Raw genomic sequence first — 27,193 nt, forward strand, 5'->3', positions numbered from 1 at the left:
CTAGGAACCTGAACAAGAGAACTTTGTTCGATTCCCCGACTCGCCAATCATCCTCAGTGCTACATGTGCCAAGCGCTGCGGCCCCGCCAAGTTTGTCGAGGGAGGATAAAAAGCTCCGGGCTCCGATTTTCGATACTTCAGAAAGAAGCGCCATAGTGCGTTCGCAATTGCGTTAAAAAACATGTTCTACGAATGCCGTTCTCAAATATTACAAAATGTAATATTTGCGCCTGGCTTAGCGCAACTCTGTCGCGCTAAGCCAGGCGCTCCCCCGTGTCAGCCGCTGCTCCTAGCACTCCGGTGCAAAGCGGCCAAGCTCCATGCGTGCAGGCTGGTGAGAGCCGCAAGTGCCACGCTATAATCAAGCGACCTTAGCAGGAGTGCAAAACCCTGGTTTCCTTTCATGTAGTATGCAAAAGGTTTTTCGGGGACTCTTAGTTCCTGACATCGACGACATCGTCTGGAACTTTAGTCGATGTCGGCCATCAACCCGCCAGCGCATCAACCGGCCAGAGTGCTTGATGCCCAGCATCAACGCCTATGGCCGGTTGATTCGCAGCATCCAAGGGCGAATTCCTGGCATTCGCCATGTCCTTGTACGTGTTCTTTAATCGTCTAAACCAATCAATGTCGCGTGGCTTGCGCTGTTAGCGTGCGTGTCTGTGGTTATATGTGTTCGAGTCTTCGGCTTTATTCTGATCTAAGACGAAACAAACTATACTGCGAGTAGAGACGCTGTGAAGTTCGTATTTGCACAATATTTCTTTCCTTCTACTTCTCTGAATATTAGGGTCGACCAATATATATATATATATACATATATATTTTTTCTTTAAGCCTTTCTCGGGGCAGGTTTGGCGCAATTGTTAACAAAAATGGCATTTTGGCGCAAGATGTAGCAGACTTCCCTTTATGGAGCAATCTGGCGCAAATGACGCAGCATTTTTATCCTTGCATATCTCATGACCAAACGCCAGGCGGGTTCGGACGCGAGCAAACTCTTTCTTAGAACTCGCGAGGCGAGTCAGACCGCCGTCCCTGATGTGGACAGCGCCGACGATCATTCCGCCAGACGTGGTCTAACGTTGCCCATCCAACCACCGCACTCTCCGATAGTCGTCCCGGCCCGAAACGCACGTTCCGGTTCTCTCAGCTAAAAACGCGCGTTTTCAGCCTCGCATCGCAAAGTATACGGCCGACTTTCGAAGTCGCCCACCACCGCGGGAACTGTTCGTCAACGCTTTCGTAGACCAGCCAAGTCCCTCTCGTGCTTATGGCCCACAGCACAGCCTTCGTCGACCCTTACACCCACGGTTCGGGAAAGTCACCCTTTTGGACGATACGCTCGTGGGGAACAGTAAGCCAAGGCCAATTCTATGTACAATGTATTTATTAAAAAGCAAAAGAAGAACTCGCCGGTGTCACCCTTGTCTTCGGGTTTCCCCAGTGTCGTTATTAACCGGTGCCCCTCCCCCCTCCCCCATCACGGAGTCCATCTACCGCTCCAGGTCGTCGCAGGAGTGCTGCCTCCTCATGTGGCTTCTGAGTTCACCTGGGGACCGGAACCCTTTGCCGCAGTCCCCGCACTTGTGGGGATACTCTTTTGAGTGCACCCGAATCACGTGGCTCTTCATGTTGCTTAAATCAGAGGTCCTGTAGGAGCACAGGTGGCAGGCATAGGGCTTCTCGCCGGAGTGGGTTCGCCTGTGCTTTGCGAGGTCACCTCTCTTAACGAATCCTCTCGCACACTCTGGGCAGACGTGGGGCCGCTCTCCGCTGTGCGTGCTTTCGTGCATCCTCAGGTGTCCCAGCCGGGCGAACTTCTGCCCGCACTCGGCGCACTCGTGAGGCCGCTCGCCCGTGTGCACATTCTGGTGCCTGGTCAAGTTGCCCTCCTGCGTGAAAGCCTTGCCGCAGGTGCCGCACTTGAAGGGCCTCTCTCCCGTGTGGGTGCGCTGGTGCCTGACTAGGTCTGGTTTCTTATCGCTGGAGTAGGGACAGTGACCGCATCGGTGCCTGCCCTCTCTCCTCTCGTGCATCTTCTTCCGGTGTCCCTGGAGGTGCTCGAGGGAAGCGAAGACGCTGTCGCAGTCCCCACACGCGAAGGTCTGCACTGACCCCTCGAGGGACGGCCCCTCTTCTTGGTCTGCACATGGACGAGCAAGGCAAGGGGGGCAGAGAGTTAAGGGGAGACACTACCGTAAAATCCCGAGATACCCCTCCCCCGAAAGGTGACCGGCCGCCCCCCCATTTTCGGATGGATTTGTTATTTTCTTCTAAAGGGGGAGGGGGGGGGGGGGGTTCAACGATTTTAAGAAATAAAGAATATGCATCTCGTAATTTTTACGTTGTTTATCATGTCCCGGAGGTCACAGAAAACACCTCCTTCATTAAAAAAATGTCGCTATTCCGCTGCATGATCACAAAGCAAAAGTCAAGCTGTTCCCCCCACCTGCAGCAACGAGTGGCAGCCGAAGGAACTACAGCGAAAAGATTACATGACCTCGCTCGGCTCTAAGCTGCAGCATAACGCGCGCTAATGTCAGCAGAGAGAGAGAGAGAGGAAGCGTCCTCCGAGAGAGCACAGGCGAAGCTACACTGCACGCCGAATTACGTCACAAGGAGGGGGACCAGGTGAGACCGAAGACTGGGAGTGAGTTGAGGGGTGCCAAAATTGGAAATACTGATTTTTTCTTATTTTTTTTTTTTTTTTACATAACAACTATTGACACGCAGTCGAAATTGGTTTTCTGTTCTTTACTTTAGGATTGTCAGAGGGCAACTTCCACAAGTGTTTGACCGAAGTCCGGAAATCGCTGCACCCCCCCTCCCCTTTAAAACACCGAAAGATAGCCCACGCTTACTAATCGTAGCGTTCGGATCAATGATGCCCTTGGCGTAAATGCGCCCGGTTAGATAGGGCAGGATATAAAAGCGAACATTTCTGACTGGGAAGTACAGTCATCTCTGTTTCATTGCCCCCTCGCCGGGATAACATGTCTGATAGACACATTATCTAAAAATAGCATTTGTGTTTTCAACTTTTATGGACTGCACACCGACAGGTAGACCACTCCTCATTTTCATACAATTTTTTATCTATTCTAGGTGGACTATATCTCAGGAGAGTACCGTACCTTCAAATCCCAATTAAAAAAAAAAAAAAATACTTTTTTTTTATTTTTATGCATTGTGATTCCACAACAAATAGTGCACTCCTGACAATTTTTATCGCAATGACAAACTTCGAAACTCAGCGTATCCTTGCCATCCGATGTCCCCCACTCACGCTTCTTCTGGGCTCCGTCCTTGGCTTCGACGAGTCCTAGCTCGGCGCCAAACTCGTCCCCGTACCAGACGAGCAGCTCGGTCCCCGGCGCTATCTTGGCCCTTGTCTGGTAGTAGACGCCTCCCCTGTGCTGGAAGGCCACGAGGTTCTGGCTCTTCTCGCTCGGGGCGCAGTTGACGTAGCGCATCCAGTTGGACTCCGACAGGGGCCGGGCGTCCACCAGGTAGCCGCCCCGGCCACGCACCTGGATCCGGGCACGTGCACGCGGTGACGCATCAGTTTTGCACCCGCCTCAAACATTTCTAGGAGATTGTTTTGGCAACTAAATCAGATTATCATTGATTTAGTGTTTACTTGGGGATACATTTCTTGAACTTCGAGTTCTTATGCTATAACTGATGTACTGACGAGAACAAAGAAACATACTTGTAACTTCCGTAATTTTGGATGCGCTCATCTGGGAATGGGTATCTCTGAATTGTCGGCTTTTCGTGCTATCTGTGCGAGTGAAACCTGAAGGTGATGCGTGCTGCTTGTACCTTGTTGCTAGTAAAAAAGTATTTTTAGGTTGCCGCACCGCCAGAGCACAAAGTATTAGCGTGTTTTCTAGCGCTCTAAACGTGTTCCTGTAACACCCTTAGGATGTTATCCTTGAGACCAGTTACACCCATAAGTGTGTATGGTATTCCATAGTGTGTACCCCGACAATTCCATCCTCCCTTTCAGGTTCAGACCCTTCGAGTTCACGCATGCTCACGCAGCCCACAGGGAGCACTGCACCTTCCAGGTGTATCCGTTGCCCCCGCCGGAGCCGGTGAAGCGCACGCCTTCGTAGGGCCCGTAGCACAGCCTGGCAGGGAGGGGCCTGAGGGTGAAGACCCCCTTCCCGGCCTCCTTAATGCAGGACCGGGCCAGCGTCAGACCCTCGGGCAGGGTCTTGTTCGCGCGCTGGGGGTCCCCCGGGGGAACCTGAATTAATCAGAGGGGACGGATATGACGTTGTAACGAATATATAAACAGAGCTCACGTACTTTAAGGACTTTATCAGCGAGGAGGACAAAAACGAACGTGTATTGGTTTGTACTATTACTTATTTTCGAACGGGGCGACAAAACTTCGGTTTCAGTTGTGATTTTGTAAATCTAACAGAAAATATGTACTAAAACAAAATCTGTAAGCATTTCGGGCTGTGATTGCAAACCCGTGATATGTATAGGACGCTCGAGGATCGGATACTTCCTTACACATCCAGCTACGCTAAAACTAGGAGACCTGCAGGCGGGAATACCACTTTTAGTATGGTTCACTTCAATGACACTGACAGAATATTATGGTAGCAGATAATTAGACTTTTTTTATGGTTTCCATCGAGGGTTTTCTGGATATCCTCCAATGTAATCACTAAAATATAGACGCTCGATTCTTGAAGTGTATTGTCTCCAATGTACACTCTGGATAACGACTTAATAGTAGTACACCAGAGTTCGCAGATTCTTATCATTGGATGTCCAGTCTGGTGCTGGAACAATCGAAGCCCGCGTGTATACTTTCCCGGATAACACGCCGAATTCGAGGGAGGTTATCGACGTACACAGGTACCGTTACCTGTGTGCTCGATCACGCAATGAAGTCCCTCTTGTCCCAACACAGATGGCTTCCCCCGTCTCTTCGCAGCATCCCCGCTCTCCTGCCATTTCAAAAGCCCACAATGCCTCCTCGATGCGCGCCAGACAACGAGAAAGTCGTAGAAATTCCTCACCGGAGTGTCCTTGACGAACTCGAGGGGTCCGTGGACGGGACAGTCGCCGTGCCGGTCTTCGCCGCACTCCAGGCAGTCTGCACAACGGACAACAGTGAACAACCCACTTCTGTAGCCCCATTATAATTAATTAGGCTTTTGAAGTTAGCATGCGGTGTCACTGAGGGAAGGGAGAAGGTCTCTTGTCCGACTAGTTTCCGACTTCTGGACACTCACAGAAGAACTCGTCCTCGGAGGGAACTTCGCACTCGGCGTAGTTGACGGACTTGCGGCTCCGCTTCGGGTATCGCGTCTGGCTCGAGGTGCCCTCTCCGGGATCTGCGCACGTCACCGGACGAAGAAAAGTCACCCCTTACCAAATGAACCGTTCATCCGATGCCCTGATGCCTTAGGTCCAGTGGCGTCACTAGGGTCAGCGGCACTCGGGGCGGTCCGCCTCCCCCTCTCCCCATGAATTTCTGAATTCCGATATGACACTTGCCCCAAACAAGCTTGTGCATCAAACAATATATCATGCGCGCCGCATAACCCGTGGATTCTGGGTTTATATGCCCACCCCTGCCCGTTTCAATCTGGATGAGCATCGGTCCTGCAGGCGGTCGTCTATCACTAAGGCCCGATGCACGCGTCAAAGATCCCGACCTAGCAGTGCTATCGAACTCGGTAAATTTGTCACCTACAGCGGACATACCAATCGCACCATTAAGGGTAACTAACTTCACGCTGCCTAAAAATACACACAGTAATCTCCCATGGCTTCCACATCGCTATTCCTCGTCAGGTTGGTTTCCTCAAATCTTGTAATAATGGTAACTTAACATCCAGGGAAATTGACACTTCCCGTCATTAACCAAGATGCGATGACAATAACGGTGACGATATTCATAGTGAATACTCCCGCGTCAAGCACTAAACGGGTCCCCGTACCGTATTCCTCCTCCTGCTTCTCCTGCGCAGCGAGGAGTGGCTTCACGCCGGACCTCGAAGCCAGCCGGGAACTTCCTCGCTGCAGGGGCGTCGCTGCTCCCGCCACGGCGTTCTGAAAGGGCGGAGCACGTGACGACGGCCATGACGTCACCTGACGTCATAGTCATGGATTTTGCTCGATCAGTCGCGACTGTGCAGTGCATGTATGAGCGAATAGTAAAGGCATGTAGCGCAGTGATATGGGATGCTTTACCGCGCCCTATTACTTCAGCATTTAGAAGTATGAGGTTGAAAAGTGTAGCCTCACTGTTTTTGTGAAAACGTTTTTAGATTGGAGATTGGATAATTGAAACTTAAGCAGGTGTACAGGCCAGCTGGTGAAATACTGACACGGTAACCCATGAGCGGGGGAAAACCGGGACGGACAACACAAAGCTGGAGCTTTGTTTTGTCCGTCCTGTTTTTTACTCCGGTCCTGTGGCACCGTGGTCGTGAGTTAATTGTTGAAATAAAAGCTTTGTCTAGGAGGCGCAACAGCCGCCGCTCGGTTAAAAGGTTTCAGCCACAATCGTCCACCCATTCACCCAACTGACTGATGCAGAGAAGGTGTGCCAAATCGGGCACAAAACTACGTCACACGGAGCCGCTTCGGCCGAACGCTAAGGCAGCACTTCCGTCCGATACCCCTGCCCTGCGTTGCCCTCCATTCGGTGACGTCATGATACCAACCTTGGGGGGCCTGTTCTCCTTTCCCGATGGTGCTGCGGCGGCAGTGGTCGAGGCCTCTGTAAGACGAATCGAAAAAATTGCGACTGATCATGCGGGTAACCCTGAAATCTTCGGCGTTTACAAAAGAAAGCCAAGATACGTGAAAGTCGTCTAAAAAAAAAAAAAAAAAAGTGTTTCGGTCCTTTTTTTTTTAGAGCGCAGCTCTTAGGCGCCCGTTTCCAACTTGGACGGCGACGCCAGGTCACGTGACCCCTCCCAAGGTCCCCCCAAGGTCACGTGACCCCCGAAATCACGTGACCCCCAGGTCACGTGACCCCCAAGGTCACGTGGCCCCCTCCCCGAGGTCACGTGACCCCCCTTCCCCCTCCCGAAGTCACGTGACACGCCCCCGCCCCCCCCCCCCCCCCCCCCCCCCCGAGGTCACGTGACCCCCTCCCCCCGACGTCAGGTGACCCCCCGGAGCATATTAAAGAATGAGGGGAGAAGGAGGAGAAGGAGGAGTCTACCCTCCCCTCAGTACCCTTCACTCCTCCTCCTCAAGAGCTGCGCTCCGATTCGGCGTTACAGGGAGTTGTAAACGGCTTTCACTTTTTTGTATTTTTTGTCTTTTGAGTGTTCATCTGCGTATCTAATTTACAAGTTATAAGTATAGGGTTTCGAGTTTTTAGATATATCCGAAAAACTCTTAAAAAAAACGCTAGGCTGAAAAATTTTGGTTACCTCGGATTTATGCGAAAAAAGATTACATAGTTTTGAGGGCAAATAAAAAAAATCGATTGTATTTCAAAGGAATCTTGGTAGGAGGGAGCACAGAATTATCAAACTCCGAATCTCGGAGAATTGGGAATATAGCAAGCATAGATTTCGAAAAACCACGATTTTTTTGGCAAAAAATAAACCCCGAAAAACACTATTTGAAATTTACTAAGAATAAACTTCGAAAACATGGGACCGCTGACGAGGCTTCGAAGCGACGAGCATGGTGAAATGATTTTTCATGAATGCTTGAAATGTCGTACATCCCCAAAAAAAATTATGTGCGCCTTTTTTTTCTTTTTTTTTTTTTCTTTTTTGATACAGCTGTTTTTGTGTGTTTTTCGACCCGTTCCTGATATTTCCGCCTGACATTTCCCGTTTTTCGAACTTACGCTTTCTCCCTGCAGATCCAGGTCTTGATGAGGGCTTCGGCTTGATGAAGTCGGGCACCGGTGGAGTGCAGCCTATGGAAGAACCTCATTCAAGTTCATCACACTGCCATTGTTTCTTCGAGTGGAAAGGGGGATCTAAGGCAGCGACTGAACTCGCCGAGCCTTTGTTGTCAGTTTCATGGAGCCCAGACATCTGATACAAATACATCTTCAGTCAGGAAATTCTGCGCCATTTGGGCCTAATTGGGCGATGAGAGGAAGTCTGCTATATTTTGCGCCACAATGACATTTTTGCTAAGACTTGCGCCGCACTTGCGCTGAGGTGGGAAATTCAAAAGAAAATAATATATTATTATTGGTGGGCCACGATATTCAAAGACGCGAGAGGAAAGGTAAGTGGTACAAATATATATGTAGGAATAACAAAGGAGATACAGGGGAGCTGGTGAACATTCAACATGTTGAGCACCTAAGACTTGGAACAAAAAGTGCACGACACACCCGCCCAATTTTTTTTTTTTTTCAGACTCGGGTTTACAAAACGTTGGGCAGGCTCTTTATGCCTTTCATTTTATTTTTTTTTCAATCTTAACAGATTTGTTAAAAAATAAAGCGATTACTACAATTACGCAATTTGGGCAGGTGAGTTGTACGGACAGTGGGCATAGTATAGGAGGCTAATAGTAACGATCAGTCGGCTAATTGGGCAGAATGTTTTACTTGACTTTTTCATTGGTGAACATAGACATATGGTTCCAATTGGAAACTTGCTGAGCGTCATTGAAAGCTACGACGTCAGTAATTTGTGGAAAGACCTCGAACGTGTGAGAAGCTCAGTGGTGCTCTAAAGTTACCGCTCGTGTAGCAGGTACAAGGCTCGGGCTTTATGATAAGAGACGGAAAAATCGCGAGGGCGCCTTATCGCACAGGTAGCCTCGCTCTGCTGCACGACTGGTAGCTTTAGCGCACGCTTCTCACTCAGTCTTTTTTCTAGAGCGCAGCTCTTAAGCTCCCTTTTCCGGCTTCAGCGGCATCGGCGTCGGCTTAACCGCGCGGTGCGTTATGGGACGCGTGACGTCACTGGTGACGTCATCGGTGACGTCGTCGTCACTGGTGACGTCATCGGCATCGCCATCGTCACGTGACCTCATAGGGTCACGTTACCCCCGTGAGGTCACGCGAACCCGGTGACGTCACGTGACTCCCTTGAGGTCACGTGACCCTCGTGAGACGACGGCGACGCCACTCGGAGGAAGGAGCAGCAGACAGGATGAGGAGGTGAGGAAGAGGGAGGAGGGATATACTTTCTCCTCAGTACCCTTCCCCTCCTCCTCCTCAAGAGCTGCGCTCTTATCCGGCGTCACAGGGAGTTGTAAACAGCTTTCATTTTTCAGTTAGTGATTTAGTTGTTTTCGATGACGCTCAGCAAGTTTCTAATTCAAACCATACGGATAGATTCCCTAATTAAAAATGAAAGCCGTTTACAACTCCCTGTGACGCCGAATTAGAGCGCAGCTCTTGAGGAGGAGGAGGGGAGGGTACTGAGGGTCACGTGTTCTCGGGGGGGAGTGGTCACGGACCTCGGGGTGTGGTCACGTGACCTCAGGGGGGGGGTCACGTGACCCCCTCCCCGAGGTCACCAAAGGTCCTCCGAGGTCCTCCCGAAGGAACCCGAGGTCCTCCCGAAGGAACCCAAGGTCCTCCCGAAGGACCTCGGGTTCCTTCGGGAGGACCTCGGGTTCCTTCGGGGAAATGTACTCATAATGCACCGCGCGGTTACGCCGACGGTGACGGCGACGCCGACGCCGCTCAGGCCGGAAACGGGCGCCTAAGAGGTGTGCTCTAAAAGTTATGACAAAATTTTACTTAATGATTCAAATGATTGTTACGATTAGCCCCCTAAACTATGTCCTCCAGGCCTTATTATTCACCTGAACAAACCGCATAAGTGTAGTTTTCACGGCTTCTTTCTAAAAATTTAATGAGGATAAAAAAATGAAAGACGTTTTCGACACCCTGTAAAGCGCGAGACACATGCGGGATAAAAATCCATCCGATCCGACGTCCGATCCAGCAATACGACTGCCTGATCCGAAAACTTTGGTCGCTTCAGACGTCGGATCGGCGATCCGGCGTGCGTCCAGCATGCCAGATAGTTTCGCACGGCGGACGGAGTGTCGCAAGCGTCCAGCCAATAGGGAGTTTTAGTAGACCGTGTTTCCCGCTCCGCTAGCCCTCCGCTACGAAGAAACCGCCACTGCGCCTGCGCGCCGATGGCCTTGGCTGTAGAGTTCCGGGTAGTGGAGGGGTTTAGCGGAGCGGGAAACACGGTCTACTAAAACTCGCTAATGACAGCGCAGCTAGCGCGAACGTCATGATGACGTACTGGGTTTGGCGGGACGAACACGATAGCAGGACGGGCGAGGGGAAGCCGGACGCGTGAATCCCGCTGACCCATTCGAGAAAGATGACCCCAGCAAAGAATGCACGCGCTAGCGAGAACGAGCTCGTAATTTCGCTCCTGCGAGCTAACCGTCAATCTGGGACCAGAGATTTCCTGGGCGGCGCCGAAAGGATCGTCGCGTCGCATTCAAGGTCGAAAGCACGTGTTTCAAACTGTTGCGTGCGACAATTCGGAGCGGCGTAGGGACTGTCGGGTCGGAAGATTGTGCCGTCCATGTGTCTCGCGCTTAACACCGAATTAGAGCGCAGCTCTTGAGGAAGAGGAGGAAAGGGTACTGAGGAAGGGTATATACCTTTCCTCCTCATCCTCCCTGCTACTCCTCCTCCCCTCCTCTTGTTCGTCCTCCTCCTAACATCCTTCAAGCTACTCCCCTTATCTCATCCTCCTCCTCCCCCTCTCCTTCTTCTCATCCCTCCTCCTCCCATCATCCCTTCTCTGCCCTCCTCCTCCCTCTCCCCGCGCGTTGCACCACGGGAAATGTCCCATGATGCACCGCGCGGGACCCTCGTGACAACTCGTGACGTCCCGAGGGTCTCGCGCGGTGCATTGTGGGACATTTCCCATGACTCATCGCGCGGTTACGCCGACGGCGACGCCGCTCAAGTCGGAAATGGGCGCCTAAGAGCTGCGCTCTGAAAAAAATCCACCCGTATATGTATTTTACAGCGTCTCTACTTACCGCATATTTCGTCTCATCTTAGGTCACAGCAGAGTTCGAAAACTCGACCACATACAACCGCACATACTAAAAGCGCTAGTCATGGGACATTCACTGGTGAATAGCAAGACGGTGGTGTGTGTGTCCTTCCTGTTTCCGTGTCTCCTGTTTTAATTATGTTGCTTACCACGCACTGCACTTTATTGGTATTACCCATGAAAAAACGTGTGCAGACGAATACCACGATGTCGCGCTTTGATGCTGTTTGATGTGTCCGCTTGGTTCGTAGCGTCGGCTTGCGTTTTAAGACGAAACGAAGTATAAAGGTTGCTCGTGAACTGTGCTGGCCGGTTGATGCGCTGGACGGTTGATCGTCGATAGCGTCTAAATTTCCAGACGATGTCGGCAATGTCAAAAGCTAAAAGTCGCGAAAAAAAAAAGTGCGATGGCGGCTACTGTGATAAGCCAGAACCAGGTTCCTGCACCCCTGGCTAGACCACTTGAAGGGGCCGTGCAGCGACATTCGCTTGTAATAATTTTCACTTTACACGAGCTTAATGGCACTAGTGGGTCACAGCTGTATACTCACACGCAACGAATGACCAAGAAACTCCTTTGTTACGGTGTATTTTCAAGGACAAATGCGAGCGTTTTCTCTCAATATCTCCTTCGGAAAACTTGACGACGCAGCTGACGTGTCGCAGTACCCTCCAGTGTTGGCATTTCAATGTGGCTCATAGATTGGACTCATGCATTGAGGGAGCACTCAATTTGGGCTCGTGATATTCAACAGCTGATTCGACAAGCATTCGGGTATTGCCCCGTGTCCAATCGCTGCAATGACGACGATAGACGAATTACAACAACGTCTGGAACTCAGTGCGTGTCCTGTGCTTCGCCAACCCCAGTGCGTGGCTGTGATCAACACTAGTGGCATATAATCAGTTCCAGATCACGTAGGCCGCTTGTTCTGGCTGCGAGTTGCATAGGCAAACGTGCTCCTTTTTCTTTTAATTTTTTTTTCTGCGACTTCAGTTGCATGGGATGAGAATCGAACGCGTCTCATAGGTCATTAACGTGAGGTATTCGTTCTAAGCGGTACAGAAATCGTTGCGTCGCCCCTTTACTTATCATGTGTGGCACATGGCTCCGTGCCGTGGTTCCAGTGCACCACGGCACCTCGGGCAGCTTGCGTCAACCTTCAGCGCCTCTCGCCAGCGCGAGCTTCACCGCTTTGCACCGGAGTGCTAGGAGCAGCGGCTGACACGGGGGAGCGCCTGGGTTTGCGTGAAATAGGCTCCGAACTTATGTTCGCTACTTTTACAGGACTACCTTTTTATGGTCTTAAATCTCGGTCAATCCCTCATCATAAAAATATTTGCCGATAAAATTTAAGAAATACCAATGTATATTTCAATAGATACGGTAGTCAATGTAGTTCCTGTCTAACGAAAGAGCGGCAAACTTTGACTTGACTCTGGCTCCAACGTCGCCAAAGAGCACTGTCAGTGTTAATGCACAAGTGAAGGTCTTCATAATATTGGATGGTTGTTTCTTCAGTTTATGATATATTACACATCATTCCTGATAGCAGATAGGCTGGTATTTGCCGGAATTTTGCACAAATTATGTATATATGCATAGTAAACTACCCGTAAAAGAGAAAGGAAGAGTCTTTATCCCGATAAAATGTAGCGCTATGATTCATTTTGAAGCCCTGTTTTTAATACTCATTGTAAATGAAACTTACTGTGACCTCGGCCTTATTCCTAAAAAAGGCCCTGCGAATTCCTTTTGTTCCCTACCTATTCTTATTAGAAAAAGGTAGGTAATATGCTTCAGCATCAAAGAGGAACCCTCAATCATTATCAAAGATAAACGCATTTAGCGATGGAGTCGCGTTTTCTTTTTTCAAGTGATGTGTTAACAGATGTTGGCATCTGCTCCAAAAGCGTCAGTGGCTGCTCCAAATCATGAATATTTTTCCTGCTACAAAAGGCCGACTGCCTAAAGCCACGCTGCCTGAAAGATGACGCAACCCCCACCCCCTTCTTGTTTTCCAGCAAAAAAAAAATTTTTTTTTTCGTCCAAATGTAGCGCGAGAGGTTCTAATCAGATACCCAAGTTTAAGAAGTAATCATTATCTCGTTCAAACGTCATAAGTGACTTTCTGATAATTTCGATTGGAAAATGGCGCCCGCTTTCAGTAACTGACGCCATTAAGCTCCATGTGTTCGAGAGCTCCACCGGCAGCCATTTTCCCGTTGTAAATTTCGGAAAATCGCTATTAACTTTTGAATAAGCTAACGGGGAGAGTTTTGAAACTTTGTCATCTGGTTCAGACCACTGGCGCTACATTTGTGTGGAGAACGAGCGCTCGTCGAGGCGTAGTTCATTTTTCTGTTAAGAAAAAGCGAAACAAAATTTGTATAATAAATGTATATAATTTTGGGGGTCTATTGGAAAGAGGGGGGGGGGGGGGGGGCACTTTGTAGCGCCTGCAATATTTGGTTGTCGGGTGAAGAAACAATGGGGATCGCAAGTTCGTCTGCTTCTTTTGCAGGGGTTGTGGTGACGTCAGAAAAACGCCGAGCTCTGATTGGCTCCGATTGAAGGACAGTGGATAGACCTCAAAGCAAGCTGCCTTGAAGTCTACCCACTATCTTCCTAATCAGAGCCAATCAGAGCTAGGCGTCGTTCTGAGGTCGCCGCAACTGCTGCCGAAGAAGCGACTTGCTCTTCGCATAAGCACAGAGTTAACCTCACGAGGGTTTGCCGTTAGGGTTTGCCGTTGTCACTGCCGAGTATCTGCATTTCACAGCGGACCTCGGTGCTGAGGCTACAATATACCGGGGACCCGGTGTTCAGGCCTGGTATCCTAATGTAACGTATCGAATACTAATAAATACTTTTATGTCACAAATTATTCTTCGCAGCCATCCCTTTCCCCGAATTCGCAGAGGCGCTTTTTTCAGAGGCTCAGCTGCCAACAACGCTCACCCATTCGTAAGAGAAGGTCGTAGTTTTCCTTGAGATTTGTCATCCTTGACTTCACGTAGAATGACATGGTGTTCCATTCTTCATCCGAGAAATATTCTCGGATGAGGCTGAAGCGAGGCAGGTCTTCGGAAGACATTTTCGTTGGGACTCAGCCGAGTGGCGGTCCCAGAGCGGGATTCCCAAGAGACGCTCAAGTGTCGTCTGCTAAACTTCCCGCGCTTGCCGCCACTTTTTTTGATCAACCAGCAGAGCGTGATACTGCGCCGCGGAAAACTTAATAACGATAGCTTTTTATTAACGATTTTCGCATTTCCTTGCATGTAAATTCTTGGTGAAACATTTATCGTTACATTTCTCGGACCTTTTCTCGCTCTCATCAGATGGCAGGCCAAGCGGAACCGGAAATCGTGCCGGAAATAACCATTTGAAATCCCAGGCTCCCAGGTGGCAATGGCGGCAATGTTCGTTTGGCGTGTCTCAGAAACTTGTGTCCGTTGGTTCATCGTTTCGAACGTGAGCTCTGAAATCAATCCCATTTCTTTTACAACGTGCTGCTGCTCCCTTCCTGCATTATTTGCCGAATCAAGGAGCATCATTCGGAAAGCAGCTCGGTTAGTCAGATCCGAGTGTAACCATCGTATAGCCATTTCGTCCGAAATGCACTCCGGAGTTGGTCGTGCTCCGGAGTGCGTAAAGCTTTACTCATCGTAAAATAGCTTTTGGATTGTTTTTATATTATCGCTAATCTCTCGAGGTCCGCTGGAATTTGTTCCCCGTTCATCGGGCGTTGTATATAGCATTCCTCTTTCATGTGGAAGATGCTATGTTGGACAGACGGGACGGTGTCTGAATGACCGGCTACGAGAGCGTAAACTTTCTTTAACATCCAATGTGGGAAGTCACCTTTCGGTGCACTGTAAAACCTGTATGTGCACACCATCTTTAGAAAAAACATCAATCATTGGCCGGTTTAAGGAAAAACAAACGCGCGAGGCGCTCGAGGCGTTCACCATCTTGAGCCTGACCGATCGCTGCGTTAGTCAGCCGTCGGTAGCTTTGAGCGAAAAAGAAGTTGCCTTCTTGCGATCATTTGACTGCGGATGATCTGTTTCCCCCTGGTGACGTTGTCCCCTGTAAAAAATAGTGCTTCATCTTTCTCTTCTTCACTTAATATACTAGAGTTGTGAGTGCGCGCCTGTCTGTGTTCTGTGATCCTACCTCGTTTGTCCTCGTCTCTTTGTGCGCGATTTTAACCATGCTCAACGTTTACCAACTCGCCCAACTTACTGCTCTTCTACCAAATGCACTATTTTGCGCCTAAAGCGATTTCCTGCGCCATGCTGATAAAATTTTGCGAAATTGCGCCAAAGTGCTCCAAAAGCTCTGTTTGCGGATTGGACGGCATTTTGCGCCAGCTACCTGAGTTAACAGCAACCTTACACAAATGAGACATCTAGCGGAACCCGGAACTAGTCGCGCGTAGCGACTATAAACTAAAGCTGGGTGTGACATTTCTTGTTTGTTCTTCGCATCTTGGTCATACCCGTGGCGTGGTTCGAGCGAGTTCGATTTCTGCCAAGGTTCACCGTTTTGTGCAGTTACGCCACGCTTACGTTACCCCGCTGTTCAGAACAGCCGGCTTTGAAGGGGACTGCTGTGCATCGAATGCAATGAAGAAAGGTAAGAGCGTGTGACTGGCTGACCTCAGTTAGGCTTTCAGTGAGACTTTCGCTCTACGTAACGGGGCGAACTCGCGTAGCGTTGAGTCACGTGGGAACCTTTTCGTTTAAAATGCAAATATTCAGCCGGCGTTGTTTTTTTTTTTTAAACTGCGCTATTTCTGTCCAACGTCGCATGTATATCCGAGTCCCGTCGTGTCTTGTGAACTCCACTTGACATTTGGAGGCATTCGAAATGCGCTCCTGGAGACTGAAGACCTCAGCCCCATCTCATCAAGATGGGGCTGAGGGACAAGAACATGGACGAGATCGAATCTGGTCGGGTACTTCTTGCCGAGGCAAATGCAAGTTTGTCTGCGAATACGACCAAGCTGGAAACTGTAAATGAAAAACTATAGAGGCTTTAAATCCTGGACTTCTTTTTACATCTCTTTATTCAAAATAAATCTGGTCCAAAAATTGCATAAACCAGCTTGTTGTCTTTTTTAGTATTAATACTCATTAATACCTCTCAAAAAGTTTCCCCTGATGGTTTTCAACTGGAATATGGCATGAAGCACATTTGCGTTATAGTAAAAGATGCCTGGTAAAATACGTGCCAACTTCAAAATTCTTGTAAAGTCAACTTGGTTGGTGTAAAGCGCTAAAAATGTGTATTTACATGCTACAAAGTGCACAGAAAATTAACATTTGGTGCTCCAAACGGCTCCAGAATGCATATTTTGGTGCTCCCAAAAATTGCTCTAAATTGCATTTCAGCGATGGGATCCCTGCCACCCCTCAAAGCAAACTAAGCAGAACCCAGGATCTTGCATTCAACCCCCACCACCTAGAGTTTGAGTTTTTCCTGCATGACACACCTGCATAGTTCGAGTACTATTGAGTGTATATTGAACAAGCTACATCTGTAGCCCACCACCAATGCGCATTTCTTCTATGCATTTCAACCAGATGCTGACAGGATCGAGTGGCCTGAAGAGGCCAGCAGCTGCATCAAGCCATGACAGCCCCGTTGGAGGTTCCTCTCCTGTAAATTTGGTACCGTGGCCGTCTCGATTCTCAGGACGGAATGTACATTAAGCACATGTTGCACTATTATTTCTTCTACCCTTAGTCACTGGCAGGGACAAGGGACGTCCAAATTATTGCATCTGGTCAGCTCGACGCAATCGACATGGTTGGACCAGCCATACAAAGCATTGCGTCAGACACCAGTGTGGTGAGTTCCCTTGCCACTCCCATTCCACTCTCTTACTGACCTTGAGTGCAAATTGTACTTTAGACACAAATTGCAAACATAGGCCTTTCATATCGGTGCTCACACTTTCAGCTGAACATGAGTGCCATCAAAACTGTGAAATATCTTTAGACCATGCCCAATACAGTGTAGACCGCATATAATGTATGTCGCGGGAGTCGCAAAAATCCGCACTATAAGCGGTACCGCGTTATAACCAAAACATCAATTTTTCAGGCCAAAATACATGCCATGAGACTACTTACCTTTGTAAAAGAATTTACTTTATGTTAGGTGAAAAATAAAGCTTAGTTTGAGGAAAGTCTTTATTTCACCAGACTAGAACAGTTCTGTCTCAAGTGTGTCACACATTTTGAAAGAAATGAGCGACTTTTGCCTGGCGCAGCCTTTTAACAGCGTCGCGGGTTGCGGACGGACGTCGCGGACGTTGCGAGCGTTCAGGATTGCTAACCCTAATCACTTTTCTCCGGCGATGAAAACGCGTGAAAATTCGCATCCTTCATACGGTACGCGCCAGTAATACCTTCAACTTGAGCACAGGCATGAAATGCTCCAAATAAGAAATCCGGGCGATGTTCGAAAACACAGAAAGCACCACTCTAGTCGAAGTAAACAAACACGACGACACGGGCGTTTCTGCCGTCTTGAGAGTGCCGCCACGACATCGCCGCACGAGTAGGTGGATCTTTCCTTGGATCTTCCCTTCTAGTGCGTGCTGGGTTATCATAACGACACACAACGAAAATTCACAGTCAAGGGTAGCGCTTTTACGCGGAACGATGATCCTCCATCACGCAATCTACGTCGACGATCAAAACCAACGCCATGTTTGCGGATAGACGCAGCCGACCCGCGACCGGAGAGGAGGAGAAGCGTTGTAATAGAGGTTGGGGGGGAAAGGAGAGAGCCAATAGTGTGTACGCACTGCCGGCATGCAACACTTCTCCTCGACCTGCGATTGGTCTGTCGTTGCGGTTGTTTCCAACCATCGCAGCGGAGGGACGCACGCACGAGAACGACACGTGCGTGCGTCCCTCCGTCGCTATGGCAACTGCAGCCTCTCTCTTCGCATCTCCCGGTTTTTTCGAGCAACCTCCATGCCCCGCGAGTGCCGCTCGCGGCTCGCGCCATTATCTAGCGCCGCAAAGGGAAGCGTGCTCGCTGCGCCGGTCAGTCGGCACGGCCGCCGGGCTCTTCCAGAAACCGCACTATAACCGGTATTTCCCTTCGCGCGCCTGCATTTTAAGCGGTATGTAAATACATGGAGTTCTATGGGAGGCGAACCGGTGGTTTAAAAAAGCCGCGTTATACCCGGTCCTGCACCATAAGCGGTTACGTTGTAAGTGGTCTATACTGTACTTTTTGCAATGTTTGTCGCAGGCTTCCAGCTGCACCTGTTTCGTTCCTCGTGCATCTGTTGGTACAGACAGATCCTGCAGACATAGGCACACAAGAAGGCACTACAGCAGTGCGTAAGTGTGACTGAATACTCAACTTATAGTATAGTATGTATATGTGGGAACCTCGGCATTGTTTAGTTTTAGTGGAAATTAATCCTTTGTTTGCAATGTGTATAGAATCTGCAGCTGCACAGGTGAACCAAGAGTGCAGTGCTAGGATGCCACCTTTGCAGCCTGCCCCAGCACTCCAGGTTCAATTGCCGTCTCCAGTTTGAAGGACAACCCCCCAACTGCAGGCCCAGGACATCCGTCCTCACAGTTCTGCTCCCATACCACCTGATGGTGAGGTAAGTGTCAGCGATGTGCTGGATAGGCCTTCTTATGCAGGCAACAGTAATGATCCAGAGGGCAGACGAGATGGCCCAAGGGATTCTGACAGCAAGAAAACTCAGATGACCCTGGTAGCTGTGACAGCAACACCAGCACCAATGTGGAGGATGAGTCAGCTGAGGACAGCAGTGACTCGGGTGAGCGTTGCCCACAATTCCTTACTATTCTAACGGTCATGCTAACCGCACCAGTGCCTGACCTTCTAAAACGTCCTTACAATGTCCTTACAATGCAGACGAGGGGGAGGACGGCATGGAGGAGAGCAATGCTCCTGGTGACACCAGCTATGCGCCCTCCACAAATGTGAGCTTCCAAAGGTAGTACTTTCAAATAACCCCCGGAATATGTTACAGTTTTATTTATATTTTCAGTGACGACAGTGACTGCGTAAAGGCGCCACCCCACAAATAGCGGAAGTTTATTGTTTTTGAAGGGTGCCTCCTGGAGCGTTTCAAGGTGTGCCGCAAGTGCCATGCCCCTTGCTGCAACACCACAGACGTTGTCGGCACACTACTGATTGTCAACAGAAGACATGGTGGAGCCAACCAAAGGTAAGTGGCAAAGCAACAGGCAATGTTTGCATTTGTGCAGCCAATCTCTTTGGAGGTGCTTCTCCTGCGACCATCTTGAGCAGCAACAAGTCCGTCAACATTCAAGCCATCTCGGAGCGCACCTACAACAATATCAGACTGGTTATCTGATGCCTGCTGCGAATCGGGTAAGTCAGAGTAGTAATAAGTGTAGAGAATAAAACATTGCATTGCGTATTGATTTATAACACATAATTGCCTGCCAAGTGTATGAGCAGCAGAACACTGAGCTTCTGCAAGGTCTCCGAGGCAAGAGCATTGCCCTTGCTGGGATGGACGCTGCGATTTGCCAGGATTCAGCGCAAAGTACTGCACCTACAGCTTCCACAAGGCAGTCACCAGGAAGAAAGGCGAGGTAACATTTACTAACTGAGGCAAACTAAATTATTGTAAAACTGATTTGCCTCTTGTTTACAACCACTGTTCCTTTCTGCTTTAAATCTGATTGCATTTGTGGAGGTCTTGCATTGATGCTGCAGTACATTGTCTGTTGGAAGAAATTAATGCGTACACATTGTGACCAGTCATACGAGGTGACGTCAAGCAACGCCATGGAGAAGGTGGCATTTGTTTGTGGCTTCACCAAGCTGAAACAGAAGGGCATACAGGCTACCATTCTGAGGCTTTCCTGAAGCCATTTGATTTCATACAAAATATGTTTACTTGGAGAATAAAAATTACTTGACACATCAACTTGCAATTTTTTATTCAGCATGTTAGAACACAGAAATGCTTTAAAAGAATAGCACATATTGGCGTAAGGTGTGCCTCACTTTCTGATATTGCAGTTAGTCCCATGCAAAAGTCAATGCACTGGTTTAGAGAACTACTCCACGCTGGGACATGTTGGATCCAGCTTAGAATAGTTCCATAAGCCAGTACTTTTTGCCCGGGTTGGTGGAGGTGGATGAGGTGAACCGAAATCTGGGCAGCTGCTGCACCACTCAATTTAGCGAAATCTCTGGGGAAACCTAAACCCCGTCGTCTTCCAAAGTGCATATTGTCACGGAGCAAGGCGAAGAGACGGTAAATTATGAACATAAAAGAAGGGTTTAATCAGCGAACTTGTGTCAAACAAAATAAAGAATGAGCGTCGAGACAGCAGAAAAGCAGGCGGCAATTTGGCGGCGTAACAGGAAGCGAGAGCGAGACCGACTCGACAAGGTCACGGGCAGCTCCTTTTCTAATCTCCGTCGGCATCGCAAAAATCCGGCCCAGAAGGTTCGAGCACCGGGTGTTCAGGGTGAGAATGAACACGCACTTTCGAGAACAAGAAACTAGGACGAAATGATAAAAGTTACGCCCGAGTAAGAATAAACGCCAATCTTCTGGAGTTCCGTGACCGAGCGCTGCTTGTTTGGCCCTGCGCACAGCAATATTGCACTGGGGTGACTGAGAACATGTAAGGCCTACAGGGCAGGATATCTAAAGCCACAGTATTCTTCTGATGGATAGGCATTCCTAATGGCCTTTACTACACAGGCAGGCAGGATCTTCCTGTTGTGCCTCCCAAGGCGGCGCCAAATCCACCTTGCAAACTGGTGGTATGCAACGCACCTGTGCCTCCGTTGAAGGAATGGAGAATCCAGATTGAACTCGGGTTTACGAAGATCATATCTGCCCATGGTAGAATAAACTGTACCATCTCTTACAATAATGAATTGCACACAAAGTGGAATCCTCACTGCACCTACCAATTCCAACCTCGGATGACTTCCTTAGAACTAGAGGCCAGTTTCTGCACCGAAGTCTGATGCCCGCTTGCCTCATTCCAAACTTAAACAGAGCCCTGTATGTAGGTATTCGGTTATGCAAAATGATTTAGATGGAAACTGACCAGTGTGTTAGTGTTTCAAATACCCGACACCACCTGGTGTTTGAAGGCCTTACCTGTGGGTTTCCCTGTTCCCGACAAGCTCCCTGTCCAAGAGCTCGATCGCCCTCATGCGAAACGCGATTTGGAGGCCGACGGGATTGCGGATTGCCCCGAAGAAGTCGCTGTGCTGTGTGGTGCAGACACTGCCGGTGTTGGCGGCGGCCTCCCCCACCTCCATGCAACAGATACATTTGGCGGCCGTCAACATCACGTGGCAGTGGCCGCAACTGCACCTAAAATCAAAAAAGAAATTGGTGTGTGTATGTTTATACAACCTAGTTAGTCTGTCTCAACGGGCGACTGTAGATTCTAAGCTGTAGATGAAAAATTTAGACAGTGCAGTACAACCGCTAGCCTGGGGTTTTTAACGTGCATCACGCAGTAGTGATACACGACCGCATGCCGGTACGATCGAAACGGGCAATAGTGGGGTGCAAAAAGTTGCTCGGAATTTTGCACGAGTCAATAGCAGCACTACAAGCAAACTTTTCCGTTTTTTCCTTCTGACAAGATCGTACGTCAAAAGATCCCCAGGTAACCAAGCTTTCGGTTGCACGTCAAAAGATCCCCAGGTGGTTGAACATAATCTTCAGTCCTCCGCTGGGGCGTGCCAGATGCCCGTCGTAGGTTTGGCACGTAAAACCCCCAAATTTGATTTGACCTCCTGACGAGGTGGCTCAACAACAGAAGCAGTTAGTGAGCACTTCTAATCAACGAGGTAGCAGCTACGCTATTTTTGTCCCGTCAATAAAGGAATCAGATGTTCATTACCAGTCCATGTCGTCGAGGCAAGGTGAACTGTCAGGCGGCAGAGGCGCTGCGTCGACTTCGTCATTACCAGCCGTCCTCTGAGGCGTGTCCACGTAAGGTCGAAGTCCGAGCTCTTCGCAGCGATCTAAAAGTTCATGCTTGAGCTCCGGGTTTATCGGTCTCGCTGCCATCGTGGTGACGGCAGGCGTGTGCACGTGTGTTCAACGCCACAACACGTTGGTCGCACCGCAAAATCACGATATTCGGCCAATTAGCCAAGCGAATCCAGTAGTAAAAGGGGGAGTGGCCAGCGAATTCAGATTCAAAAGGCGTTTTTATTGCCACAAAAACAAGGTGAAGGTGAGGGGAATATGGCACGTGACATCTCCGTCTGGGCATGTGGCACTAAAAGGGATGAGGGAGGAGAGAATCTGCACATACACGTCCAGCTTCGCTTTTAGCATGAAGTTTAGGAGACTAAGCTGGTCATTGTCTTTGTCTGATGACTTTGGGTGAACCCAGTCAACCAGGTTCTGGGCATATATGGGTTTGAACTTGGTCCGAATTTGTTGATAGTAGGGGCATTCACAGAAGAGATAAGTCATGCCTCCTTTTATGTTGTTCGTGCATTGGTTGCACGTGCTGGAGCGTCTTCCTTTGCTCCATGCGGCCATGCGTGCTGGGGAGCGGGTGGCACCTGCCATGATGCAGGTGAGGAGGACTAGGGTGCCTACATGTTTCCGCCGCTCCGCTGTTTAGGGTGGCAACAACGTTTGTGATACCTGTTGCCGACAAACCAGTGTTGCCTACCTCGTTACCATGGCAGCCCACGTGAGGTCCGGTGTAGTGACCTTCTGTCCTGTTGTGCCAATTCTCGTCTTGGCTCCTTTTGAGTTGGCCAGGTGTAGCTATTATGTCGTCATCTCCTCAATCAAATCTTCTACTCCATTGCTCCTCTTGCAGTACCCCCAAATTGGATGATGTGGGTTGAAATCTCCTCCGTACACTTTATGGTTTCTAGGGTACATATCGTGCAGGTGAGCGATCCAACCGTTTTCTAGTTGGAGTTGCTGCTTCGAGGGCAGCGGTCTATAGTAGACAGAAGCCATCGTTATATACTTCTGTGGCCAGGAAATCTTAATGGCAAAAACCTCTTGGTCGTCGGTGCAAAACTGCGTGGCGTCGATTTGGCAGCGTGGTGAGTCTGTGCTCACATAGATCATTGCTCTGCCTCTGGGACCCTCCCCAAACCTTTTGTTAGTGATGGATGGGCACGAATACACCTCAAACCCTGGTAATGCAATCTCTGTCGTGTTAGTTTCCTGCAGGAGTAGAATATCTGGGCGTTCCGATGGTACGTCGAGCCCCGAGCTCCGCCACCCTCTTGCGCAGCCCTGGCAATTCCACTGCAGAACTCTTTGCATGATTCTGCAGGGAAAAAGGACTTGAGCGTTGTCATGCGGCTCACTGGAGGGGTACAAAAGCTATCATGATCATCATCTTATAGGGGTACAATTTCGGTCTCGCCTGCAAGTCGAAAAATTTGCATTAAGCGCGAACCACATGTACAAAGAAACCGTCCGATCCGACGTCCGATCAGGCAATACGACAGTCGGAGCCGAGGGTTTTCAACGCTCTCCGGTGCTACAAAAAACTCTTGCCCTCGAAGGCCATTCCGGCAGTTCGCACGTCGGATCGGACGGTTTCGTCGTACATGTGTTTCGCGCTTTTTTACATAAATATTGGGCAAACTTCTTTTTTTTCCGACGAACATTAGTTTTGAGACATGCCTGTCCTAATTGGGTATAAAAAAAATTTTTTTTTTCTCGTTTCAGTGTTTTTTTTGTTCAGTCCTATATTACAACAAATTAACATGCGATTGTGATGTTTTTTTCTAGGGCTACAAGTAGACCCGATTATATCGCACCTGGTTAATTCAAACCATCCCTTGTATCAAACTGTTTGTGAACAGACTAGGAGCTGCAATAGTAATGCATAGCGAAAAATGTGGTTACATTGAACGGGAATTGCAGCGTCTCCCGATAGATAGAACTGCTCTGCAAGCTGGCTTTCGCCCCGTTGCGAGCAACTCGTTGGGGAAAAACCAGCTTGCAGAGAAAGCTGGCTTTTTTTCTTTTGGGGCAACCGCTTTAATCGCCCGGAAGGAGAAAAAAATTCTCTTTTCTCTAGGGAGTGGGGAGAGGGTGAGCCGGTGAGACCTTGAAAGACAAAAAGCGGCCTCTGAATGGCCGCATAGAGCGTCCCTCATGACCTACAGACGCTCCTTTGAGTGTAAACGTTTCTAGATGTGGCGTGCTTGTTCGTTGTCAAATTCATTAAAACTTTTATATAGAATTACTCGCTAGATCGAACTGGTGGACGGGTTTTTCCGAGTTCGACATAAACGGGTTTGACTTAACAGCAGTGCATATGGATAATTTCCATGTTCTTTTCATTTTCAGATTCCTTCGACATGTACATCGGACAAGCACCCTCGGATGTGTCGCCTAGGAAACAAAAGGGTTTCATGAACAAGTATATCGCGGAGCAACTTCAAGATATCGACAGGAAGCTGCAGTTTTAAGCTACTTTTGGGAATTTAGTTTTCCTGTTGATATGATGACAGTGCGTGGCTATTTGCTTTTGTCATGCCTGTAACATATCTGTTTCGTCAACTGTACCTGCTTTCGAGACCTTGTTTTAGTTTCTTGCATGCTCTTTTCAGGAAGTGTGTCAGGATTTCATTTCAGTGGAGAGCTTTGGAATACGAAAGGCAGACCGGGGGTTGCCAGCTTACCTTTTTCTGAACAGGAATCGTATGGGTGGACCTGCATAACGGGTCAATCCGTGTAACAGGTCGATCCGTATCTGGTCGGATGCTCCTGTTTGTTACCTGTTCACATATAGGACGACCTGTTTGCATACGGGCCCCGTATGTCCATAACATTGTGTGACCCAAACGGGTCAATCTGTATGAAAATTATATGTGTTTCTTCTGTAAGGGTTATCGCAGCGAGGGGGCAATGAAGGAAATATGGCTGTACTTCTGAGACAGCAATGTTCGCTTATATGTCCCGCCCTACTTAACCGGACACATTTACGCCAAGATCATCATTCATCCGAACACTAGGTTTACTAAAAGTGGGCTATCTTTCTGTGTTTTCAAAGAAAATAACAAATCGAGCCCAAAATGGGGGGTGGGTTACCGTTCGGGGGAGGGGCATCTCGGAATTTTACGGCACTGTCCCCCCTTAACTTTCTGCCCCCCTTGTCTTGCTCGTCCATGTGCAGACCAAGAAGAGGCACCGTCCCTCGAGGGGTCAGTGCAGACCTTCGCGTGCGGGGACTGCGACAGCGTCTTCGCTTCCCTCGAACACTTCCAGGGACAATGGAAGAAGATGCACGAGAAAAGAGGAGGTGGGCACCAATGCAATTACTGTCCCTACTCCAGCGATATTAAACAAAACCTAGTCATGCACGAGCGCACCCACACGGGACAGAGGCCTTTCGTGTGCGGCACCTGCGGCAAGGCTTTCACGCAGCAGGGCAACTTGACCAGGCACCAGAATGTGCACACGGGCGAGCGTCCTCATGAATGCGCCGAGTGCGGGCAGAAGTTCGCCCAGTTGGCAGACTTGAGGACGCACGAAAGCACACACCGGAGAGCGGCTCCACGTCTGCCCAGAGTGTGGTAGAGGATTCGCTCAGACAAGTCACCTCTCAAGGCACAGGCAAACCCATTCCGGCGAGAAGCCCTATGCCTGTCACCTGTGCTGCTACAGGGCCTCTGATTTCAGCAGCGTGAAGAGGCACCTGATCGGGGCACACTCAAAAGAGTATCCCCACAAGTGCGGGGACTGCGGCAAAGGGTTCCTGTCCCCAGGTGAACTCAGAAGCCACATGAGGAGGCAGCACGCCTGTGGCGACCAGAATCAGTAGATGGACGCAATGTTGGGGGAGAGGCAGGGGGCATACTGGGTTGCGCTCCTAACGACACTGGGGAAACCCAAAAACAAAAGTGACACCGGCGAGATTTTTTTGTTTTAATAAATACATTTTACATAGAATTGACATTGGATTACTGTTCCGTACGAGTGCATCGTCTGAAAGGCCCTCTTTGCCCAACTGTGGGTGTAAGGATTGACGAAGGCAATCCTTACACTCGTGCTAATGCTCTCGTGCTAACGGTCCACCGTTAGCACGAGAGGGACTTGGCTGGTATACGAAAGCGTTGGCGAAGACTTTCCTCGGTAGAGGGCGACTTGGATAGACTGGCGTACTTTGCGATGTGAGGTTTAAAACTCGCGCTTCCAGCCGAGAGAACCTGAACGTGCGTTTCCGGTCGGGAGAGCTATCGGAGAGTGCGGTGGTTGACTGGGCAACGTTAGACCACGTCTGGCGGAATGATCGTCGGCGCTGTCCACATCGGGGACGGCTGTCCGACTTGCGTCACGAGTTCTAAGGAGTCATTTGCTCGCGTCCGAACCTGCTTGACGTTTGGCCGTGAGACATACGCAGATCGTGGAGCCTCACACAGGAAAATTAAGCGATTTTCCCATGGTGGAGAAGTGAGCCGACTGGTTGTGCACTCTCGGCCACTGGGAAACGCCCGTTTCATGACGCGTCGGGGAATCGCAGGTCTACCAAAAAGGGAGGGGCCAACAAGTGATTTTAGTGGTTCTACTTGGTGCTGGAGCTCGATAGCTCACGCTCCGTAATCGAACCCCGTCAAGAGACTCCGAGGGACAGTGCCCCCATAATCGGGATTTTATCCTACGAGCCAGCCAAGTATGGCTAACACCCGAGCCCCTCCTTCCCACCTCGCACTAGAGTAATCTTTGCAGCTCTGTTTCGCTATGTACCTTTATTCGCTACGACAGTATTAAATCATTTATATAAAAGTAGCCCCCTCCTATCGAGTTAGTCGGTGTGGCCAAGGGAACCAACTTGGCCTCCGACGCAAGTACCACCCAGCTTCCCACAGCGAAGTTCAGCCGATGCGGACATTCCGGGGCGACGCAAGGTGTGAACCAAGGAACCCCTACTGGGGAGCTGAATCTTGCTGGAGAGCTATGCTTTGGTTTATCCCAAGCGTAGCTCTTTATTTCATAGCACCTAAAAAATTGTCTGGAAGCCAATGCTGGAAGCGAGCTGGCGAAAGAAACGCAAGCCACTGGCAGAGACGGGCCTGCCGCTACGGTGAACAAAAGTGAGCGCGGTTACATTGGTCAGGTGACATTTTAAACAGACAGCAAGGTCCTTTAAAGTTCAAATTA

General features: G+C 49.4%; 4 protein-coding genes, 1 long non-coding RNA gene and 1 pseudogene across 8 annotated transcripts in view; 3 read left to right on the forward strand and 3 right to left on the reverse strand.

The window, feature by feature from the left end:
* Positions 1–27,193, reverse strand: part of LOC115318788 — a 162,226-nt gene that overhangs the window by 26,203 nt on the left and 108,830 nt on the right. The window lies entirely within an intron of this gene.
* Positions 1,450–14,110, reverse strand: LOC115311066 (histone-lysine N-methyltransferase PRDM9-like). The gene is made up of 8 exons (XM_040222000.3): positions 13,975–14,110; positions 6,705–6,760; positions 5,976–6,087; positions 5,265–5,366; positions 5,049–5,125; positions 4,070–4,258; positions 3,290–3,533; positions 1,450–2,146 (listed from the first exon to the last, which is right to left on the reverse strand). Exons 1-8 carry the CDS (start codon positions 14,108–14,110, stop codon positions 1,497–1,499), a joined length of 1,566 nt encoding a protein of 521 aa, XP_040077934.1. The 3' UTR covers positions 1,450–1,496.
* On the forward strand, positions 14,412–18,637 carry LOC120849760. Of its 3 annotated transcripts, XR_005717991.2 has the most exons (6): positions 14,412–14,487; positions 15,573–15,654; positions 16,605–16,691; positions 16,768–16,872; positions 18,292–18,383; positions 18,545–18,637. XR_005717991.2 is itself a non-coding variant. In XM_040221992.2 (5 exons), the coding sequence occupies exons 1-5, from the start codon at positions 14,434–14,436 to the stop codon at positions 18,526–18,528; spliced, it is 378 nt and encodes a 125-aa protein (XP_040077926.1). In that variant the 5' UTR covers positions 14,427–14,433; the 3' UTR covers positions 18,529–18,625. The 3 variants fall into 3 exon arrangements, 1 of the variants encoding a protein (XP_040077926.1); XM_040221992.2 differs by lacking the exon at positions 15,573–15,654 and having other exon boundaries at positions 14,427–14,487; positions 18,489–18,625; XR_006078304.1 differs by lacking the exon at positions 14,412–14,487 and having other exon boundaries at positions 15,411–15,654.
* LOC120849762 lies at positions 18,644–19,197 on the forward strand. Its single transcript, XR_006078305.1, has 3 exons — positions 18,644–18,838; positions 18,937–19,004; positions 19,073–19,197. It is a non-coding gene; the product is annotated as an uncharacterized LOC120849762 (long non-coding RNA).
* On the forward strand, positions 19,211–26,656 carry LOC120849759 (annotated as a pseudogene).
* LOC120849761 lies at positions 20,701–21,375 on the reverse strand. The gene is made up of 3 exons (XM_040221993.1): positions 21,182–21,375; positions 21,006–21,008; positions 20,701–20,854 (listed from the first exon to the last, which is right to left on the reverse strand). The coding sequence occupies exons 1-3, from the start codon at positions 21,373–21,375 to the stop codon at positions 20,701–20,703; spliced, it is 351 nt and encodes a 116-aa protein (XP_040077927.1).

This window comes from Ixodes scapularis, unplaced genomic scaffold (genome assembly GCF_016920785.2).
Source record: "Ixodes scapularis isolate PalLabHiFi unplaced genomic scaffold, ASM1692078v2 PGA_scaffold4__175_contigs__length_147842914, whole genome shotgun sequence".
NCBI classification, from domain to species: Eukaryota; Metazoa; Arthropoda; class Arachnida; order Ixodida; family Ixodidae; genus Ixodes; species Ixodes scapularis.

Coding starts and splice junctions, on each gene's coding strand:
- LOC115311066 (XM_040222000.3), bottom strand. CDS start 14,110: ATGTCTTCCGAAGACCTGCCTCGCTTCAGCCTCATCCGAGAATATTTC. Junction 5,126..5,264: donor CTCCGAGGACGAGTTCTTCT/GTGAGTGTCCAG, acceptor TCCGTTGTGCAG/ACTGCCTGGAGTGCGGCGAA. Junction 2,147..3,289: donor GGACGGAGCCCAGAAGAAGC/GTGAGTGGGGGA, acceptor GTCCATGTGCAG/ACCAAGAAGAGGGGCCGTCC.
- LOC120849760 (XM_040221992.2), top strand. CDS start 14,434: ATGTTCGTTTGGCGTGTCTCAGAAACTTGTGTCCGTTGGTTCATCGTT. Junction 16,692..16,767: donor GTTCCTCTCCTGTAAATTTG/GTACCGTGGCCG, acceptor TTCTACCCTTAG/TCACTGGCAGGGACAAGGGA. Junction 16,873..18,291: donor TTGCGTCAGACACCAGTGTG/GTGAGTTCCCTT, acceptor TGTTTGTCGCAG/GCTTCCAGCTGCACCTGTTT.
- LOC120849761 (XM_040221993.1), bottom strand. CDS start 21,375: ATGTTGACGGCCGCCAAATGTATCTGTTGCATGGAGGTGGGGGAGGCC.